Source organism: Lepisma saccharinum, chromosome 26, assembly GCF_977018435.1.
Source record: "Lepisma saccharinum chromosome 26, izLepSacc3.1, whole genome shotgun sequence".
Taxonomy (NCBI): Eukaryota; Metazoa; Arthropoda; class Insecta; order Zygentoma; family Lepismatidae; genus Lepisma; species Lepisma saccharinum.
In genome coordinates this window covers 3,576,562-3,598,103 of record NC_139254.1, presented here as the reverse complement: position 1 = coordinate 3,598,103, position 21,542 = coordinate 3,576,562, and the positions used below count along the sequence as shown (strand labels likewise).

General features: G+C 43.2%; 1 protein-coding gene across 17 annotated transcripts in view; it reads right to left on the bottom strand.

Annotated features, from left to right (window-relative positions):
• heph (polypyrimidine tract-binding protein 1 heph) overlaps positions 1-21,542 on the bottom strand; it is a 1,248,713-nt gene that overhangs the window by 187,299 nt on the left and 1,039,872 nt on the right. For all 17 annotated transcript variants that reach the window (XM_083112799.1, XM_083112794.1, XM_083112804.1 and 14 more), the window contains 2 exons: positions 20,014-20,115; positions 3,012-3,164 (listed from right to left, as the gene is read on the bottom strand). In XM_083112799.1, the coding sequence (XP_082968925.1) occupies positions 3,012-3,164; positions 20,014-20,115 (255 nt within the window). The remainder of the gene's footprint in view (positions 1-3,011; positions 3,165-20,013; positions 20,116-21,542) is intronic.

The following is a 21,542-nucleotide window of genomic DNA, read 5'->3' as shown; positions in this document are numbered from 1 at the left end:
GGTCTGAGAGGAAGGGTGGAATTTGGGTTGGTCCACATCTGGCTACCGTTTGGGGCTGGAGGTTACTGACCATTCACCCTTATGTCCCGGCTTTGGGAGTGGGTGGCTAATTGCAAAGATGGGGATGAGTGATGATATGATGAAATTTATGAATGGACACTCACAAACAGCCATCCCAGGCCGGGATTCGAACCAGGGGCCACTGGCGTCGCAGCATTTCAAAGTTAAATTGTTTAACATTTTATACATACATACGAACATGGATCAACGATAATATTTATTATTATTATTAATTCTTTAGATGAAGGGAAAAATGGGCGAAAAAGGGAAATTTTACCTCTTGCAAAGGGAAATTGTGCTTACAGATTGTGGCAACACTGGTCGTTTTCTCCTGCCAATATACAGGGTGCATGAAAAGTAACTAGGCATTGAAAGTTTGCTGTGGTTTTTTGTAATATTTAAGCAATCTCAATGGAACTTTCTGTACACATATACGTGGGTTGGAAATTTAATGGTGGCAACTATTTATTATCAAATGATAAAAAGGAGATACCTCTGTGAAACTATCAACAGCCCTTCGATGTAGTCATCAGCATTGTGGACAACCGTTGCCAGAGATGTGGTAGCCGTAGTATTTCTGTAGCAGTGCCTGTTCTGTTGACGGTTTGAACGGAGCGGTCTACTGCCTGAAGAATCTCTGTTCATCTTAGGGATCAAATCAAAGTCGCAGGGGGTGGTAGAGCATCTGCCAGCCCCATCGAGCTAACAAATCAGCCACAGGTTGCGCTACATGCGCATTGTCCTGCAAACTGACGGGAAGATTCAGCAGAAAGTGTCCCCTCTTCTTTCGCAACGCAGGTCGCAGGTTGTGTTCCAAAAATGAACAGTAATACTGCGCATTGACGGTCTGTCCTGGAGGTACGGCGACAATCACCAGAACTTTCACATTAGTGGGGTTCTGACAACTTTAGACCGCCAACTCCAACGATACTCAATTCCTTTCGTCACTGCGCATGCGCCTAGTGTTGGAAGGAAGAGTTCATTTACTGGGAGGTAGATTAGGTATCAAACTAACATGTGGTATAAGTGTGAAGCACCGGCGTATGTACAGCAGTGTTGCCACTATTACATTTCCAACCCACGTATTATGGGATAGGTACAATGTGCATACGAATTTCACTGTACGATCTTCTCAGCAAAATGACCGACCACTTGACTGTCCAGGAACGATGGCAGATTGCGGCGCGCTACGAGACGTGGCCAACATTTCTGCACAGCAATAGATGACTGGCTAGGAGACTTCACTAGGGATCGATCCCGGGACCACTTGATTACAATGCTATTGCGTTACCACTACACCGGTTCTGTTGGTAGAGCAGAACATGCATGGCAAAATAATAACTATCTAATCGCGTATCATCTGAGTAGAAGCAAGAATGAGGTGGGCTCAAAGGGCAACTGTCCCTTTCTTGTCAGACACCGCAGCTCCAAAACCTTCTACGAGAGCATTTAGGCAGATCGACTGCATGTAGGGCCGTGTTAACAGCGGGGTCATGGAGCCAATGAGACGCACGCACACATTCGCGCCGCTAATTGGCGCCTTCCGGAGCTCCGTGGGTGTCTTCGTGAAGGCCGGTTCCCATGGCAACGCCCGGCTACAATAAGCGACGAGCTCGATCTCTCTCGCCGGTTCAGGTGGACACGATATTAAGTTTTTGTTCCTGGGGTCCGGGAGGGTGCACGGGGGGATGAAATCTGTTAATGCCGAGGCCAATTATTTTTCCAAGTTGGGGGAAAGGCCTCTGATAGTGTGATTCCGCGTACACCTCCATTGTCAGCGGGCTTCGGAGTCGGTTCTACATTCATTTGTTAAGTTCCTTTAAACCCTTTACGGCTTCAAGGGGATGTGGTACGCTCGGTTCACTAAGTGCTGTCGAGAGCAGAGATGTCCAGTCTCCAGAGGACGGGCCTCACAGCCTCGGCCTCCAGGACCATTGCGAGGCCGAGTTGAAGTTCGGAGGTCAAGATGGAGTCTGGTGCCCTGTGAGGCCGGATGCCGACCTTCAACTCGGAGGCTGGGTCTCTTGAGGCCGAAGTCAACTGGCCATCTCTGGTCGTGAGTGTACACTTTCGAGCAAACTGCACACAGTGCATTCCATTTTACACACAAAATGAAAATCATCAATGAAAATGTTTTCTGTGTGTGTGTGGTGACTTGAAAACAATTAACAAGGTTTGCTCTCATTTGTTTGTGAAGCATATAGGATACAGATGCTAATATGCATTTGTAGCCTAAATGTAATTAAAAACAATAATAATTCTTATACTAATTCATTTCGTTATCTACATGTAATAGGAACAGTTTTCGTGGAATGCCCCAAAACTTCTTTAAATTCTGTCTAAATGATGACGAGTAGTGGAAACAAAGAGGAACCACGTGTACACACACACACACAAAGTATGCATAAATAACCGTGACACGAAGCCACCCCCTTGGAATGCTTGAATAAGTTGCATAGTAGCACAGCATACACTGCAGTGTAAATTTCATACAAGCACCCCCTTTGACACTGCACAAGGGGAGATGTGAAGGAATATACCCAACACATCCACAATATATCGTCCACTTAATGCACAGATAGGGTGTCTGCACCAGGTATCAAACCAGGGACCCCTTCATTACGGAGACATCATCGGAAAAGCCATACCAGTCTCCTCTTATGAGACGCTGGCAGGTGAACGTTGTTGAAAAGTTTCCGCTTGAAATTACCCACCATTGGAACCAAATCTGGGTCTCCAGTGTGGTAGTCAGACGCCCTGCAGAATAAAGCAGCGGTCCTCACAGCAATATAGTGCAGCCGGAACCATTGACACATGATATGGGGAAAGTGCTTTCCTTATCAAACCCTGGGGAAAAAAAATCCTGTGGTCGTCCCAGAACATGTTTAAGTTTCCGTAGAGCTTTGCCCAAATCTAGAAACCGGAGACAAGACAAAGAGTGATGGACTCACCTGATTCTTGCCCTTGAGCACAAGGACGTTGGTAACACGGCCGAAGGGGATGCCCAGGTGGATGATCTCCGCCTCCGTGACCTCATTGGGGATGTTCCGGATGTGGATGACTTTCGAAGGCTTCCCGTTCTGGTTCTTTGGCTCCAGCTTCACCTGCGGGAAGAGGAAACGGTGGGTTGAAACCATGCAGGAGAAAAACAATCAAATTTATTCACCACCAGTAAAGTATAATTACACAATAATGGTTTGGATTGGATTTTGTTACGTCGCTGCTTTACTGCCAGTTTTGGCTAATGAGGATGAGTATTGTTCCTGGCCTAAAGAAGAAATGCCTTTCGCAATTTAGAATCACACAATCTGTATGTTTTCTAATTTAAAAAGGATCAACTGTACAACAGCTTACAACGTTTACAGGCAACTACAAGAACACAATTTTAAATAGATTGATTTGCATCATTTTACTTCACTTTTTGTGCCACTTTTGGCTAATTTGCTAACCCACAAACATCCATGCCCAGGCCGCGATTCGAATCCGGGACTCCTGGCGTCGCAGTGCGATTCTCTAACCACTCCGCCACGGGAGCCGGCTAAATTTTAAATAGAAATGAATCAAAGAGCAAGTGTATATTAATATATTATTATTATATACATCCGTGGCGGAGTGGTCAGCACATCGCGTTCGAATCCCGGCCTGGGCGTGGATGTTTGCGAGTGTCCATTCATCAAATCCATCATGACTCATTAGCCAAAAGTGGCACAAAAAGCGAAGAAAAGCAAATCAATGAATCCAAACAAACGTTTTTAGTCTGTGTAGTGGGCTTCACGTCGAAAGCCAGTTAACAGCGGTAATGAAACTATGACCGCATGTCTAAGAGAATTTCAGGGGGAGTCACTGTGGATATGCGCTAAAAATGCATAATTTGATAAAAGTGGTTGTGTATGAAGAACTGAAATAACTGTAAGCTACGAACTGTCCACATTCATTCCGGCAAAACAAATTTCCTCCAAGGTTTTCCAGGCAATTTTAAAATAAATGCCCAAACCAATCTGTGATGCTTTTGTCATGCTGAAAACCACGTTACGAGAATTAAACTGCATTTGCTATTCAAGAGAATACGTTTATTAGTAGAGACCGGATTTAAAAGGAAATGCCTTTCTTTTTATTTTTTTTCCAACAAGGACATTGGAACAAATTACAACAGAGTAGATAATTATCTTCCACCAACAAGATTACATGGTTTTGACTTCCCTTATTTCCCCTTTTTTAGCCCAAATCGCCCCCTTTTTTAAATACACTTTCCTTTCTGGACCCTTTATTGACTAGTTTTTCAGCATACGTTCCCTTTCACCTCTCTCTCTCTTTTTTTTTTTATTTAAAAAAACATCTTCCTTGGTCCCTTTATTGACACGATATCAAATATTTGGTCAAACTGTATTTTCTCTAAGCAAACATAATTGTTTGTTTGGTGCAGTTTCGAGGAAAGAAGTTCTACCTTCCCTTCCCTCCATGAGTGTTTGGAGTGCGTTGCAGCGATTGTTGCAACAATGCGATCTGGGCATCAGCAGTAACAAAAGCATTACATTTCTTGCACTTTTTACTTTGCTTCATACGAAATTTAATGCCTCTCCTTTCATTTATGAATGTTATATATTGGGCTTTCATTTAAAATAGCATTGCTAGTGGAGTGCAAAAATAAACTATAGTCCTTTCTCAATTTTTTTTTTGAGGGGGTTAATAATTTTTCCTTGTTTTGCAATTTTTAGAATAAAATGTTTTCCTTTAAAATCCAGTCTAATTATTAGACAATAACTTGGCATATACCTAGTAGGCTATGTCCTACCAGCAAGCTAGAAGTGTATTTTCGTTCATTAATCAATCCTGGCAAGCACAACCACACACAACTTTCATTTTCTGGGATTTTTTCCGGTTTCTATAATATATTTTCAAACTTCTCTGACTTTTCCCATGACCCTATCATTCCCTAAGTGAAATTCCCTGACTTCCAGGATAGTAGGAATCCTCTACTACATACAGAGGTTTGTTAATATACAATTGTTCACAGCGCATTGGCAAAAGCGACGTATACAACCGCTACCCAGTTACCAAGATCAGTGCGCCAGGTTGTTAATCTCATCGTCGGCTCTCTTTTGGCTCGTTCCATGAGATTCCATCCAGCTTTAATAAGATTCGGGAACTAAATGTACAAATCAGAGCTACAGGAGACGAAGGCAATTTATTTTCCTCGGGAGAAGTAACTTTTTCCTAACTAGCCCTAGGAAAAAAAAAGTGTCAAAATATGTTTCATCCGACACGAGTGGCGGAGAAAGGGGGGGGGGAATGGGAATCATCTCCCCGTGAGGAGTCTCCTTATTCCGCTTCCCCTCCGCCTGGACGGATAACTTTAAAGTGGTGTTAAATGAGCAAACTCCGGCGGCCGATAATCTTCACGGTTTAGAAATGAGTTTTCTCCAAGGTTTATTATCGCAGCAAAATCGTTTGGAAAGTTGCACAGCGGAGATGGGGGAAAAAAAAAAATCATCCTCCATTTTTCTCCAGTCGAAATAGCTCTTTAATATGCGACTGGAACCTTCGACTTGTCGGGAGGGAAGGAAGCAGAGTGACGGAGATGTGGAAGGGAGAAACTAAGAGATAGGAAGAGAACGAAGGTAGAGAATATGTGAGGAAGAATACAGATAGCTAAGAGATAACTGAAGAAACAAGAATACCAGAGAATTAGTGTGTGTCTACGGCACAGAATGAGACGCAGAAAAAAACACACTGTGTTATGCAGAGGGGGGGAGAGAAGGGGGAGGTAGAGAGGAAGGAAGGGAGAGAGGGGGAAGAGAGAGAGGGGAGAGGGAGGAAGAGAGGGAGAGAGAAGGAATTTTATTCTCTCCTCTCTTTAGAGGGGAGAGAGAGAGGGGGGGAGAGAGAGAGAGAGAGAGAGAGGGAGAGAGAGAGAGAGAGAGAGAGAGGAGGAAGAGAAGGAATTTTCTTCTCTCCTCTCTTTAGAGAAAAGAGAAAGAAAGAGAAAGAGATAGAGAGGGGGGGGGGGAGGGAGAGAAGGAATTTTCTTCTCTTTAGAGAAAAGAGAAAGAAAGAGAGAGAGAGAAAGAAGGATACTCCCCCATCTCTCTATAATGAAAGAAGGGAATAAAAAGAAGAGAGAGAGGGGGGCGGGAAAGAAAGAAGGAAAGAAGAAAGATGAAAATGGGGAACGCTCAACTCGAAGTGGAAACTTTACTCGCCTTGACAAAATCTCGTATGGCTTTATAGCGACAATGATGTGAACGTGCAGGTGAAGTGTGTCGTATGTGTGAATGGATAGGTTGACATGTGACGCGCTGATTTTCTTTTGCAGGGTAGCCACTGATCCTCAGTGACATTTCAAATTAATATCAAATTACTTTAATATGAACCAACAAACTAAAAACTAAGTGTTACGTCTTCATCTTTGCCGAAAATGACAGAAAAATAATATAAGTAAGAAAAAGCAAACCAGTTAGAATAAAGGTGTTAATTATTGTTTGCAATTTTCGATCTCGGCACTCATCAAGTTTCCCTGACTTTTTCGAGGTTTATAAACAATTTTACAAAATTCTTGATTCGTAACTTCTTTTCACTAAATTAATCCATACTTCCAAGGTGAAACTTGGTCCCTTACATTAAAACAGGAACAAAAATTGAGAGTATTTGAAATTAAAATACTTGGAAAAATATTTGGACCTAAAAGGGATGAGGAGACAGGGTAGTGGAGAAGTTAGAACTGAATAATTTGTATTCATGTCCAAATATTATTAGAATTATTAAATCAAAAAGACTTAGGTGGGAAGGAACGAATGGGAAGGGAAGAAGATTTTACAGGATTCTTGTTGGGAAACCTGATGGTAAGAGACCAGTAGGAAGGCCAAGACGAAGATGGAGGGATAACGTTGAAATGGACATAAAGAATCGGTAAGGATGGAAAAGATTGGATTGATCTTGGCCAGGACAAGGACAGATTTAAGTTAAGGCTTGTGTTGCTGCAGCCACAAACCTTCGGATTTGAGAATGCTAGAGTGTTGGTTAGTCTTTCAAGGTTGACTGAACGGGAGTTATAGGAAAAACGATATTGTACAAAATAACAATGGTGGATGGAGTAACACACAGGAGCTTTAAAGAAACAGTACCAATGGAAGAAGAGAAGGGACGTGTGTGCAAGAGAAAGCAAAGGCAAAATTCTTCAGTATGAAAAGGCATGAGTGGATGCAATGGGTGAGCAAGCAAGGACATTGGCAAGGTGAAGAGATGTGTATGATGACATCAGCACCTTCAGCCCAGGATACTGGGAGATTGCTTGCTTCAAAATGTCAGGGCTCCGGATCATCCTGGAGGCCAAAATGAACACGTTCTCCAGTTACGGGTCCTATCCTCAATGTGCGACCCTCACTACGCCAAAACTCTCACCGGCATTCTTCAAATGTTGACTCGAGGCCCCAGACAGCGGATTTATCCACTTCAAACAATTTCGCCTGGTGCCTTCAAGGATTCTTGCACAACGTTCAACAATTGTGTAGACAAGCGCAAGGCAGCTATGGCAGACATGAGCAACTTTACGAATGTTCCGTAGCAGCCCGAAGATCCTGGGTTCAAATACCTCCGCCGGTATCAGTGAGAGTATCCCTTCATCAACTTCATCTAATCATTACTCGACCCCATCCGAGCAGTGGGAGTTAAGGGCGAGGATTCTGTACGCTAAACTTCCTAAAATTGATTGTTCTATTTTACTCCGCTCTTCTGCCACTTATGGCTAATCGCGAAGATGGAAATGAATGGCGATGGATAGAACTGCACACAATACAAGTCCCGCAGAGCATTACAATGGGAGTGGAAGGGAGGATTTGGGTGTCTTCAGGAAGAGCAACCCTTACACCTCAATTCTTTACAAAAAGTGGGACCTCCTCATCTTCCATCGTATTTATGTATTACTTTGCACTTAGAAAATTCATTTATTTTGGAAAAAACATGCACATCAGGATATGAAAACTTGAATGCAGACATTGTGCAGGTTCGATCAGGAATAGAACGCAGGTACCTGACTGCATTATTTACTTTGCGTCTTTGTGACACGCTCACTCAATGTTAATTTGTTTAATATGATATTGTTTACTTTGTATATAACTTTTTGTTGTTAATTTCAAATTTGTTGCATCTTACGAGAATATTACGTTGCAATAATATGATGCCAATTACGGTTCACTTTGAATACAAGAAGATAAAAAAAGAAGAAAAAAAGAAAAAATGAACGTAGATAAATGTGTTAATACAGGGAGGTTTATAAAACTGTCATCGCAGTTTTTAATAAACTTTAGCAAAAAAATGTAAGCAGCTATTTGTTGTATGAAGACAATAAGATGAACCGTGAAGGCTTCGCAAAAGGACTTGCTTTACGTCAGAGAGAGAGAGGGGGGGAGAGAAAGATATACCTTTTTCCACACACGCACAAAAGCCCATTTCTAGACAGTTATAATTAAAAACATACAATGCGTTGTGCGTTTCTCATAGTTAAATTACAGTTATATATGCACACACAGAGATCCCAATTATGCTTTCAAAGAACTGTAGAAAAACAGACTGTATGATAATTAGAACGGGGAAAACCCCTATCCAAATGTAACTTTTGCATTATACATGTAGCATGTAGTAGAAAAGCAGCAAAAGGTGTATCATATGTATTTCGAGTTGTCTCGGTGGCTTTGCTACTGAGCCACTCAGGGTTTCATCTAATCACCATTGGTCCTCATCGCCGCGATTAACTAAAAATTGAAGGAAAGCGGCGCGAAACAATGTACCACTTCAAAAACAAGATGGAACAACAGAACGAAATTTTCTGTCTAATCAGCTACCACAGCGCCTCTACCGCGAAAGGTTCGCAGCGAGCGGCCACATTCTCTATGCATATGATGTGAATTCTGCGACAAGAAATTTGGAAAATGGGTAAGGGGGGGGATGCAGAGAAGCGCCCCCACGATCAGCTAGAAGAGATAGAGAGGGAGAGGGGGGTGCAGCCAACGGACCGCGCCAACTCCCCGACTCGATAATACCCTGACCGAGGCGTCAACCTGTTGCACCGCACGGAGTAGCGGGTTGCAGAACATTCAGGCGATTACGTGGAGCTTCCTCGCCGAGAATTTCAATGGAAGGTGGGTGGCACCATGAATATGCATCACGTGCAGGAGGGAGATAGCAGTGTTGTTAGTACCTGAAAGCGAAAAGTCACTAAAATACCCACAAAATCGTACGTTTCCAGAGCGTTCCTTCATTTATAGAGATCAGAGAATGTGCGTAAGATATAACAATAACAACAACAGGAGGTTCGACTCCACGTTGCTACACTGAGCCATTCTTTTGAGTGAATTGATTTCGTTGGTAATACGTGGTATGATATGATGAAAATCATCTTATGCAATACACCGGTTTGATAAACACAATGATAGCAGTTTACACAAACACATTCCCTAGCACAGAGATGTGAAGGGACACTGATGCACAAAAGATAACGACACCATGTAGCCTCGAATACTGCGCACACACAGTTGCCAACTTCATTTGTCAATGTCTTTCACAAAACTGTCCTGTCCGCCTTGTTGGGTCCAACTACATGGTGCGGCCAGCAGGGTGCGCGACATTCGTTTTACTTAGCTACTCAACTTTCGACTAATCGTGAAGATGAGGGATGTTATGATGAAATTGATGCCGGGATTCGAACCGGGATCCCTGACGACGTATCCACAACAGCCAATGACAGAACATTTAATTGTGGAAACTACCGGAATAAACCTTGTGGCCTACAATCATGGCAAAGCCAGAACATCTCGGGTCTATTCAAGTTCCCGAAAGTTGTAACATTTCGACTTCACATTGACATTTTCACTCCCAAGCTGATTTCCCTGACTTCCAGGTCAGCAGGAACTCTGGTATTCCATAACGCGAGGACAATTTCTGATCCAACGAATTTTTCGGATTATTCCGGAGATATTGGGAGAGACGCCGTGACGTCAGTAGCGAAAGCGGAAAACTTAAATCTTAACGTCTCCCCCCTCCCTGAAAGGAAAAAGTTTTTTTTAAAAAAAAAAAGACTGAGCCAACATACGTCGCATTCTCTTCCTCTCGTTAAAAAACATGAAAGTCGAAACAAGCGCCAACTCCGACGGGGAACTTCCAAACACTTATTACAGAGGCGCGCATAAGCCCATAATAAACTCAGATGCAGTGTTGCCATACGAAGGGAAATTTCTTACTGAAGGGAACTTCAGGTGACATTTCAAGCCGAAAGGGGAAAAGGTAAATTTAATAAAAAAAAGTAAAAATTATCAGGAAAATTCAAGACGTCAGTTTCACTTATTGCATTTTAAATTCGTTCAAGGTTGAACAAATTTATCCTTTAATAGGCTAACCATTCCCATCAAAACAGAATATTTTAAATTGGCTCGAGAACAATTAATAACCATTCCATTTATCCTGAAAAATTATAACAACTAGTATAAGACTCGGTGGCCGCGGTGGCTCAGTCGGTAACGCGTCTGACTACCATGCTAAAGGTCCCGGGTTCGATCCCCGGCCGGTTCAAATCCGGGAACTTTTCTAACGATGGAAGCGGCCCCGGCGTCGAATAACATGGGTACCTGGGGGAAACCCTGGGGGGTAAAGGCGGTCAGGGGCGTGATGCTGATCACATCACCCCCACTCATGACCGGATCAAGAAAGTGTGGGGCGTTACCCCACACCCCCTATACGCCTTCATGGCGTGGTGCTATGCACAGGGGAGCACTTTACCTTTTTAGTATAAGCCTCATAGTAACTCAGCAAACTGAATTACAGAAATGAAAATTTTGAATACGCCATCACTTGGGTTTAGCCAAAAGGGAAAGGAAATTTCGATGAAAAATATCACAATTTCAGGGAAATTTTATGATTTACAATTTATGTTAAGTTCCAGTTTCATATTCACATTTTTATTTTTTCTGTTCCTTCTTTTTTCTGTTCTCTTGAATATAAGCTTGTATTTATTTATATTTAAAATTTATTGTACGTCGCTTTTCTGTATCTTCGGATAATTGTAACGATTAGAATTAAAGATTGAATGGATTCCTGACCATGATTCAAACCTGGGACATCTTGACCACAAAGCGATAAAGATGACATCTATGTGAACAATTTGTGTAACATTTTTTTACTCATACGAACACGGACCAACGGAAATTTTACTACTACTAATACTACTACTAATATTATTACTATATTTGTTTAGGTGAAGGGGAGAAATGGTCCAAAAAAGGAAATTGTGTTCTCAGATTGTGGCAACACTGGTTACATTATACGGGGCTAATCCCTTTACCATGACTATAGCTCTTGCCACGAAATCAGTCCAGTCAAGGCCAAAGCTTTCCCTTGCATTCTCCACACCCCGGGTCCTCCAGGGTTGCCATACTTCTTCTAAGCTGCTCGATCGACACTTGCGGTTGATTTCGTAGGTTCAAGTTCTTGTTTATTGGCAACACTGTAGGTGTATGGCGTGACCTTGACTGGACTGTTTTCGTGCCGGGAGCTTCTCAAAGCATCGCGTGTATCTAAACTCTCCTTGCCTAGGTTAAATGCCGAGGCTGTAAAGGGCACTCGGCACATAAAGGGACAACCACAGGGCTTCACACGGTCCTACAGGTTTGTACTGAATGTAGGTCCACGCGCCAAAGCCTTGTTCCCTGCAAAATTGTAGTATCTACATAATTAATAACTGCTTACGATTTGAGATTAATACCTCAAATTCGCTTCACCTTCACTCTTTAAGCTTTACGCCTTTCTCATGGCACAATAACAAGCAGCAGCGAAGGTTTCGGATTTGAGTCCCAGGAAAAATACGAGGGGGGAATAGACCTTTTATTCTGCCCGTTTATCGGACACCTATACCCTGTCATCTTTCTCTGGAGCAAGGCCGCGCATAGCGGCAGAGGACGGGATCGAGTGAGCAATGCGAAGCAGTACACGCAGCAGCGAAGGCTGGCAAATGCAGTCGCCTTCCCCTATCCACGCAACCTACTCCCTCTCACGTGTTCATTGGTGGAGCCGTCTCGCGTCACTACTTGCGCAGACTTGTTTTCGTTCGCTTCCTCCAGAGATAGTTGGGACAGAGTATACGGCCTCACAACAAGTTGGAGTAAATAAGGAGAGTGCTGCAACCGATGTGAAATACAACGTTAGTGCGGCGCCTTACATTCCTGGGTGATGTCTATATTTCCCAGTTCCTCGCTTCTCCCCGCAATTTACGACTCCCAAATTCAACGTTCCTGGGAAATTTCCGTGCTGGGAGCACCGCTGCTCCGAGGAGAAACCAAGCGAAAATGTCAGGTTGGTCTCGAACCACCCACCTCCGAATTGCTAGTCCCAAAATATTAAGGGAAACCACAGCATACGCATTACGAATATAGAGAGAACAGAATCCAACAAACGAATCCATTCCCGACCGCGGCTGCATAGCTTCTTGATACATGGCTGAAGCTCGGGACCTCGACGGGGTAGGAATTCGGTTTTAGCATCGATCGAATAATTCATCCCTCGCCGGTGGCAAAATTTAGGAGACGCTGGGGCGCTTGGGAGAGAGAAAGGGGGTGTTTGATGGAAATGGTCAAATGGAGGGAAGGGCGCAGGGGGCGGAGGGTTGGGTGAGAAGACCGCAAGGGCGCTATTATTTCCTTGCGTCATATTAAATTCTGACCACTTTGACGGCCGCAGTGACCGCATAACGATTTCGAACCGCGTTCCATTCAATGGGATAATTATTCTTACAGGTCGCAAGATCCAATTCGCAACAAGTGTTTTGCGTGTGAATGCGGGAAGATTATTTCGCAAACTGCACGCACTGGTTACGATCCACTAGATTTTATAAAACAGACATAGGATTATGCCACCTCTCGCCCACCGTCAAGTCCATTATACGAGGGTTGTTCAATAACTTTACACCCCCTTCCGTTAAGTAAACGGCCGTAAAATTAGGCGGGTAGCGGAAGTTCGCGCTGTTACAACGTCGGTGCACAACCCCGTCTGTTCGGAGGTTTAAGATTATGAAAGATCTCGTTGTACAGTTGGTCTTTGTAGTCCATGTGATACCAAAAAGGTAAAGTGCTCCCCTGTGCATAGCACCACGCCTCGGGTAACGACCCACACTTTCTTGATCCGGTCGTGAGTGGGGGTGATGTGATCAACATCACGCCCCTAACCGCTTTACCCCCCAGGTACCCATGTTATTCGACGCTGGGTGGGCGGCGGGGATCGAACCCGGGACCTTTAGCACGGTAGTCAGACGCGTTACCGACTGAGCCACCGACTGACAGTAATTGCTCGCAAGGTCAGGGATGACACAAAAGTGCCCCCGGAGAGAGAGGTCGGTCTGACGCTGGAACTAGGCGTTGCCAAACAGTGCGCGGGAACCACCGACTTTTGTCCCGCTCTCGGTATGCTTTCCCCATGCGTGACACCAGCGCAATTCTGCCCAGCCACCTATTTTCATGGGCGTGCGTTTACAACAAGAGACTATCGTACATTCCGTGCTTTTATCTCCTATACCCCGTCTCGGAATCAGTGAAGCAAGGCCACGCACAACTGCAGAGAAGGGGAAAATGTGAGTCGGCGGAGAAAAGCAGTGCGCTCTGCTGCAAACGATTAGTATAGAGCGGCCACAAAGGGGGGGGGGGACCCTTGGACGAAAAGTCCCCGTGCAGCTTTCCCTTCTTTCCTTCAGCTCGGGCCATAAGGAAGCATGTTCCACCCCTCCTCGCGGGAGTATGGTGCACAGGAGTCGCCGGTCTGCGCAGGTTTCTTTGCTTGTGGTTCCACTCTAGCTGCCATCGCCTTGCCCTATACAAGCACTCACTTCTCTCACGTGAACGTTGCTTGGGCAGAGGACCTGTTTCCATTCCCTGCTCCATAGATTCCCGGGACAAGAGGGTAGTGAAGTGACAACTGAGCCGGTGCTGCGTCGTTACATACATACTGATTACATTCAGCTTGTTCGAGCGTCCATAGGCACCGAGTATAACTGCACGCTAAGCTGTGGAGACGACAGATATCCCAGGGTGACTGACCATTACAAAATTCAAGCATAATTCTCGGTTTTCAAGATGAATTTTACAAAAATTCAAGGGTACAAGCTGATGCTTTCTCTATTTCTATCTCTTTAATTTAAAAGAACTTCAAACTCAAATTTACCTAATGAACTTCAAGATATCTTGCAATAATCTTCAGTCTGTCAAATTGTTAAGAGTCCTTTGGAGAAAAATTCAAGTAAATTGATTGAGAGAATAATGTTTAATTTTCCATGCAGCTTTATTTTCCTTCCTCGATAACAATAAAAGTTAAACTATGAAAAACTAGCGTCCGTGAATTTCAAATATGTATAAATTCAACGGGACTTTTATTAATAAAATTTGCAGGGAAAAACTCACGCATAATTCCCAGTGAGTAAGCCATCCATATCTACAACGAAACGCAGCCCCTACGTGCGTAAGTTTCGTTCACTGCATCAATGCGAAATGTTCATACGTCGACGAAAGGGTGTTTTCTTTTACGATCTACACGAACAAGAAAGCTCCTTCCACTCAGTTCTCTCTGGCACAGATCCCGACAGCCTCTCGCCCGAGCGTTCGCGACGCTCCGAAGGGAAGGGGGGGTAAGGGGGAAAGCGCCCCCGCCCGGCAGAGCGTGATTATGGTTGCATGTTCCCCCTTTTTCCTCTGCCATGTCGTAAAAATTCCCCAAGTGTTGTAGCTTTGCCTTCGGGGGGAAGGAGCTGTCCCGCCTCGCCTCCCGTTTACGAACTCGGAACTGGGGGGCGGGCCCCCGTCCTCCGGGAAAAAAATGACAGGGGGAAAATTATCGCAACATTAGGAGCGAGGCGGCAGATGATTCTGTTCGAATTCAGGGGGGTGGAGTCAATAAAGGAGACCCGCTCTTCGCCTAGAAGTGGGGCACTTCCTTTAGCCTCCCCCCCCCCCCCGAACAGAATGTCAGAGTGTTCCAGAACGAGAGGGTGGAAAGTCTCTCTCCCACTGCAATTCTTTAACAGCGTCTCTCGTCTGCAGCGGATCATTCTGAATAATTTATTATAAATTGGCGTTATCGGCAAGGAATCTTTCTTGGTCGAAGATTCGATCTTCTTTTATAACGTAACCTTGAAGCGGTTTGAGCTGAGCTGCTTAAAAGCACACTTGATCAACAGACAGAGGATGAATCTCCACCGGGTATCGAACCCGGGACCGCTTGATTACAAGGCGACGGCCTTTGAAGCAGCAGTACTTAAAGTGGGGGAAAGGTGGCTTGAAGCTTTCCCCCAGTTAAGAGTATTCTCATATATGATCCCCAGCACTCGGATAATTTGTATAGGCACTTAATCTGATGCATTTCACGGCACCTCTCGTCTATGTTTTCACGCTACAATTTCAAAATTTGAATTGAATTAATTATTTTCAGAAATCTCTGCGGGCGCGCGTTTTTCCACAACAAATTGCAAATTTCTTACTTTTTCCCTTCAAAAACCTACCTTTTCGTGCAATAGTACGGGAAAAAAACGTTGTTTCAGAAAAACAGTAAATTTTCCTGACATTTCCAGACTGGTAGACATCCTGAGATACACACACAAGTGTTGCACTCTTTCCCGTTGCTAAACCTCGACATTTTATTTCCGAAAAAGTCCCGAGGGCACACTATTTCACTGCGAAATGATGTCCTCCCATCCAACAGCGAAGCTGATCCTGTAAGCCCGAATGACAAGTAGACAGCTGTACATCACAACAGGAACTCCCCGCTCCTTTATGCGAAAGAAAATTAACTGTCTGAACGTTCCTTTCCCCCGACCGCTCGGAATTTGTTTTTCGCAAAACGGCCTCCACGGTGACATCCACGCATGGGACTTCGTTAATTGCCACCAAGTTCCGCAGCTGAGACCAGCTCTATCTGCTCATTAATATCATCCTTAGCGGCACAGATTAAAAGGGCCACGATTGTAATTAAAATTTACGTTAAGGTTTATCCACGTTTTCATTTAGACGCGGTCGCCGCGGGCCATTCTTTTAATAAGTTACCACGCTCTGGGTTTCTAGAATCCGGTGCAAAATATACTCCAGGAAAGGTGTAAGAGTATATCTTACCTAGAAATTCACACCGAAACGAGAAAAGTGAGGAAATAGCATGGATTAACTTACGCTCAAAATTTAAAAGGGATCGAATATGTCAAATGAACAGAGCTTCTGCTCATTTCCCCGACTTCTCCAGTTCTTTACTATTTTATTAATTTCATTGGTATTTTCTGAGTGGAAATATGAAATCAATTAAATTAAGTTGCAAGCAATATATGTATATGTGTGTGGGGGGGGGCGGGGTTTACAACTGTTGTATTGTTGCGGTAGTAACAGACTTTTTATGAAAACTGTTTTACCTTAGGCGTAGTTCTACCAGATGAATAACACGGTACATCGATTTAGATTTTAGAATATTTATAATACTAAATAATACATAATGTTATATAGAACCGTAATTACAACTGTCTAATACATCGTAGATAGTAGGAGACGCGCGCGTAGTATGTTGCACGGCCGCGCTCACTCGAGCAAGTGTGTCTTATCGCTCGCGCGCATGCGTCGCAGACGGCCCGCAGCAGAATGCTTTCATTTCCGAACAAGTATCAATTAACGGATTGTAAATATTGTGAATGTCCTTATCCACAGGATGTTACAGATTTCTCCACCCTTCCAAGTTTTTAAATATTTTTATGAAATTTACTAACTTTGTCACATGTTGATTTCCCGAACTTTTCCACTTATCTAGGAATCCTGATTAGAGCCTCCGCGATGGCGTAGTGGTAACGTCGTCGCCTTGTAATCAAGTGGGATCGGGTTCGATACCCGATGGAGGCACGTAGTGGTTCGGATCCCACTTTAAACTGTAGGTCCTGCCCAGATTAGCCTTACTATGCACAAAGTGGACTTAAAACACCAACTCTATTTCTAAAATGTAGCAAAATATTCCTCTCGTGGCAGAAAAATTTGCAAGGAATATACTGTATGTAAGAGTAGTTTGTCTATTGCTTGATAATCTCTTAGGGACTACTTTCCCTAAATACAGGAACAATACTCGTTTGGCACCGCTAAAAATAATGAAAATTTAAAACTTGAGCCTGTACCCCGAAAAAACATGCACACACACAAACTTCCCCTAGCCATTCTATCTAACACAACGTTGTTCCCGCTTACCAGCGCATTGCACGAAAAGATTAGGCTTATCTCGCCAGCACATGTGGTTCCAACATGATGGTGCACCAGCACACTTTTCTCATGACGCCCGACATCTCAATCAAACATAAGGGGACAAGTGGATAGGTCGCGGTGGACCAACTCCTTGGCCACCACGATCGCCGGATCTAACTCCTCTTGAATTTCTCGTATGGGGCCACATAAAGTCTTGTTTATGAGACTCCTGTAGTGTCGGAGGAAGACCTGGTTGCACGAGTTCTGGCTGCAGCAAACACGATTCAGTACACACCAGATATTTTTGAGCGTGTATGCAAACATCCTTCGGAGGTAAAGTTTGCAACGAACTTCAGGGTCGCCACATAGAGCAGCTCTTGTCACCCGTGTAGTAACAAAACGGTACGTTTCAGGACATGGGCTTATCAAAACTTGATCTACTAAGTCCCCTCTACAACGCCTAGAAGCTAGAAGTTTGTAATAGGAATTCTGAATCGCCCTATATAAGGAGCCAATGTTTGGGAGCTATGTTTTGCCGAATTTCACTTAGTAATTTCGGACACGGCCTCCTGAGAAGGATACCTTCAAGCCGAGGGAAAGGACGGTTCGCTGAAACTAAGTACAATATTTTGTCAGACTCATTATGTGGATAAATAATATTTCCAGCCAGTCGGCCATAAAAATTCCATGAACAGGAAATTTCCGGGGACAGAATTTCTGTGATATCGTTTGCTTTTAATGAACTGTTTTAGCGGAAGTTGAGAATGTGCGTTCTCTCAATGTCATATGGAACCCAGGTAAGTTTACCGGCTCATTAAACCAGCGTTTCTTAACTGTATAGCCGCGGGCTGGTATGGGGCACGAGTGTCAATTATACTGGGCACATAATACTATTCTCATATTTTAGTTTATTCACAAATAGGCTAACCAAGACTGGACCTCCAACGGGTATCCAATCACTTGATTACCACACGAACATTTTGCCAACTAAAGGGTGTCCCAATAAGAGTCACGGATTTAATATGCATAATAGAATATATTTTTAAAACAAAATGAAAAGTATTTTTACCATCATTACAACGGGTAAATGTTCCGATTTAAGAATGCCAAGTTTGATTTCGCAACATGTCTTGTGGTTGGGTTGGTAACATTGTTCTTACAAGTTCCTTTATCAGTGAGTGTTGCAGCTTAATTGACATGGAGCGTTACACAAAGGAACAACGAGTTTTGATAAAGAAAAATCATTACATGAATGGCGAGTGTCATGCAGAGAGTGTTGGGAAGCTTCGTGCAATCCTTGGACGTGAAAGTGCTCCTAGTGAGAGAGAGTACATTTCGCAAGTTGATCAAAAAATGTGAGGAAACAGCTTTGACAGCAGACATTAAAACACCGCGCCCTCGATCTAGTCGGGGGACATATGCCGGATGTCATCTTTCATTCTTAAATCTGAACATTTACCCGTTGTAATGATGTAAAAAAAAAAAAATTGTCATTTTGTAAATATACAGTATTTTCTTAAGCATATTAAATCCGTCGCTTTTATTGGGACAACCTTTATATTAACAAGCCTAGACGTAATAGAACTATTACTCCTTATGATTACGCCACATTTTATTTATTGATATTTAATTTCAATGGTCCAGGTTAATTCGTGCATAACATTTTAAAAACCGAAAAGGAATTTACGAGGAAAATTCTTGAGATCAGGGCATCGACTTTTAAAAATACAATTTACCGGGCCACTGTCTTACAAAGGTGAAGAACCACTGCACTAAATAACTACACTTATTAGGAACACTTCTAATGTGTTTGGAGGATTATAACACGGAATTTATTCATTAGATCATCCTAAAATCCACACACTGCTCCGTCTTGTAATCCTATACCTGTTCACTGTTTCCTCAACATTCCAGTATCTCCCCTTGTTCACGGTAACTTCGATACAACAGATAAGGAATTTCAAAGATTTTTCTCTGGCGGGGAGTAACATGTACCTGGATATGTATTTATTCAATTCGACAACTATTTTTTGCGTACTTTATTAATACAATAAGTAGATGTTTGGTAGTTGCTAAGCTCCACCGAATTTCACCCAAATAGCACTATGTGGATAAGAAAATATCCAGACAAGTTGGCCATAAAAATTTCCCCAATCCACCAATCTTGCTTATGAACAACGGTCAGAGTTGGATAAGTTATTGACAAGAGAAAGTCGTTAGTTACTGTGCTTCCGAAAGTGAAGCCGTTATCGTTACTTTGTCATACAATAAGGTCTTAACTGTTTATCCAAGTATCCAATAGTATAAACAATGAATAAATATAGAGAATTTCTTTAAAAGAAACTAAACAATTTTCTAACGTCGCTGTCTGAGCACTTGTAACCACACTTCGAGAAACATTTGCATAACGAAAATAGTTCTATGATCGCTATGGTACGGAATCGAGAGAGAGAGAGAGAATGAGAGAGAGAAGGGGGGGGCAGAGGGCGAAGGTAGGGATTAGTAGGATATGTCCAAAAGCATGACACAATGAAATTCTCCGAAAGACTTAACGAAATGTAAGCCATTTGCTCAGAGGAAAAGCTGGATAGATGAGGTGAGGTGAAAAGTGATGCTGAAAGAGCGATGAGGGTCTACAAAAGGACTGTCACGACAAAAGGAACTAGTAACTGGCCCTTAAAAAGTAGAATTTTGAACATACTAAACGCAACAATGCAGAGCAACTTACCTTCTTGGCGTCATTATTGTTGTCCGTGTGGTTGGGCTGGGGGCTCATGACGGAGCCATTACTGACCGCTCCACTCTGTGACAACAGTTCGTCCGATCCTCGCTGCAAGAAAAAGAAAGGGAAATCATTAATTAATCATGCCACTCATTACACATAACATCAGTACAAAAAATGGTAATTTTTCATTCTTCCCCTTCCACCGTATCTACAGAACCACGCTGGTACAATCGTAAGGCAGGAGGCGTACGTTCTGATGGGGCATGCTGATTACTATAACTACACACACGCAAGCCCGTTCGTAAGAAATGACGTACGTCCTGTGTAGCGGTCGGGGTGAAGGTTGATAACAATGGTATATGTGGGAATATATTAAGCGTTTCCAGTGTAGAACTGGGAAAATTTTTACCTCACCATAATTCTGAATTTAAGTAAAATGCCTTGTTAATTTCATAATTTCTCTTTTATGGGAAACCTGAAGGTAGGAGACCCGTAGAAAGGCTAGGACGAAGATGGAGGGATGACGTTGAGATGAACCAAAAGGAAATTTGTAAGGGTGGAAAAGATTGGATTGATGTTGCCCAGTAGAGGGACAGATGGAAGGCTTGTGTTGATGCAGCCATAAACCTTCGTGTTTAAGAAGGTAGAGAAGGTTAGTTAGTTAATTAGTCGTCCAATAAGAGATGGAGGTAGTTTTGACTGAATCAGTTTTCTAAGGGAGCTTTAGCACCAAAGTGAGAACAAAGTAATCAATGGCAACTTTTCACGCGATTCTAAAACAGTCGTCTGTCGCTACGGTGTGAAAGCTCCCTATTGTGAAACAATACAAATAGATATACGAAAACCAGAGGAACGTAACTACAAAAATGTGGTTTTCAGTTATGTTTAAATGAACTCTTCTTAAGAGCTCTCTTTGGAGTCAGTTTGACATACCCCCACTTGTAATCCTTAGCAGTAAGGTTGAGTCACGTATCTCCAATTAACTGACTCTTAACAGTCAGACTTATTCCTAGGAATACATTGTTTCCTCTCTCCAGTAAATTTGATACATAGGAGTCACGTCCCTCTGGTTCTCACGGGACTAAATACAAAATACTGGCACCTTATTCTTTCAGCTTCAATACCTCCACAACAAAGTTACATATAGGATTACAAGACACCAACACGTTGTGCATTTTGGGTGATCTTTCGCGTTGTATTATTGTACTCCGCGAACATAGTAGCCCTAAATGTGCCTTCATGAGACTGCTATATACGCGGGGAACTATACCTACAAGAAAGTTACAAGTTCGCTGAGCATAGAATTTCGCTACGAAGGTTCCAAGTTCAAGGTGATGTCCATCCACTTCATATTGTAGATGTCTAGAGGTGCGGGTGCAGAACGTTTGCATGCAGGTTTACTTCACATCTGGAATTCTCAGTCTCCTGGAATGCTCCGACTTGAATGGGAGAATTCCACAGGAAGCGGAGGTTGCAAAGTACAGCGGAACTGGCTACTATATAAGCGAAGGGTTCCCTGAGGCAGGCCCCCT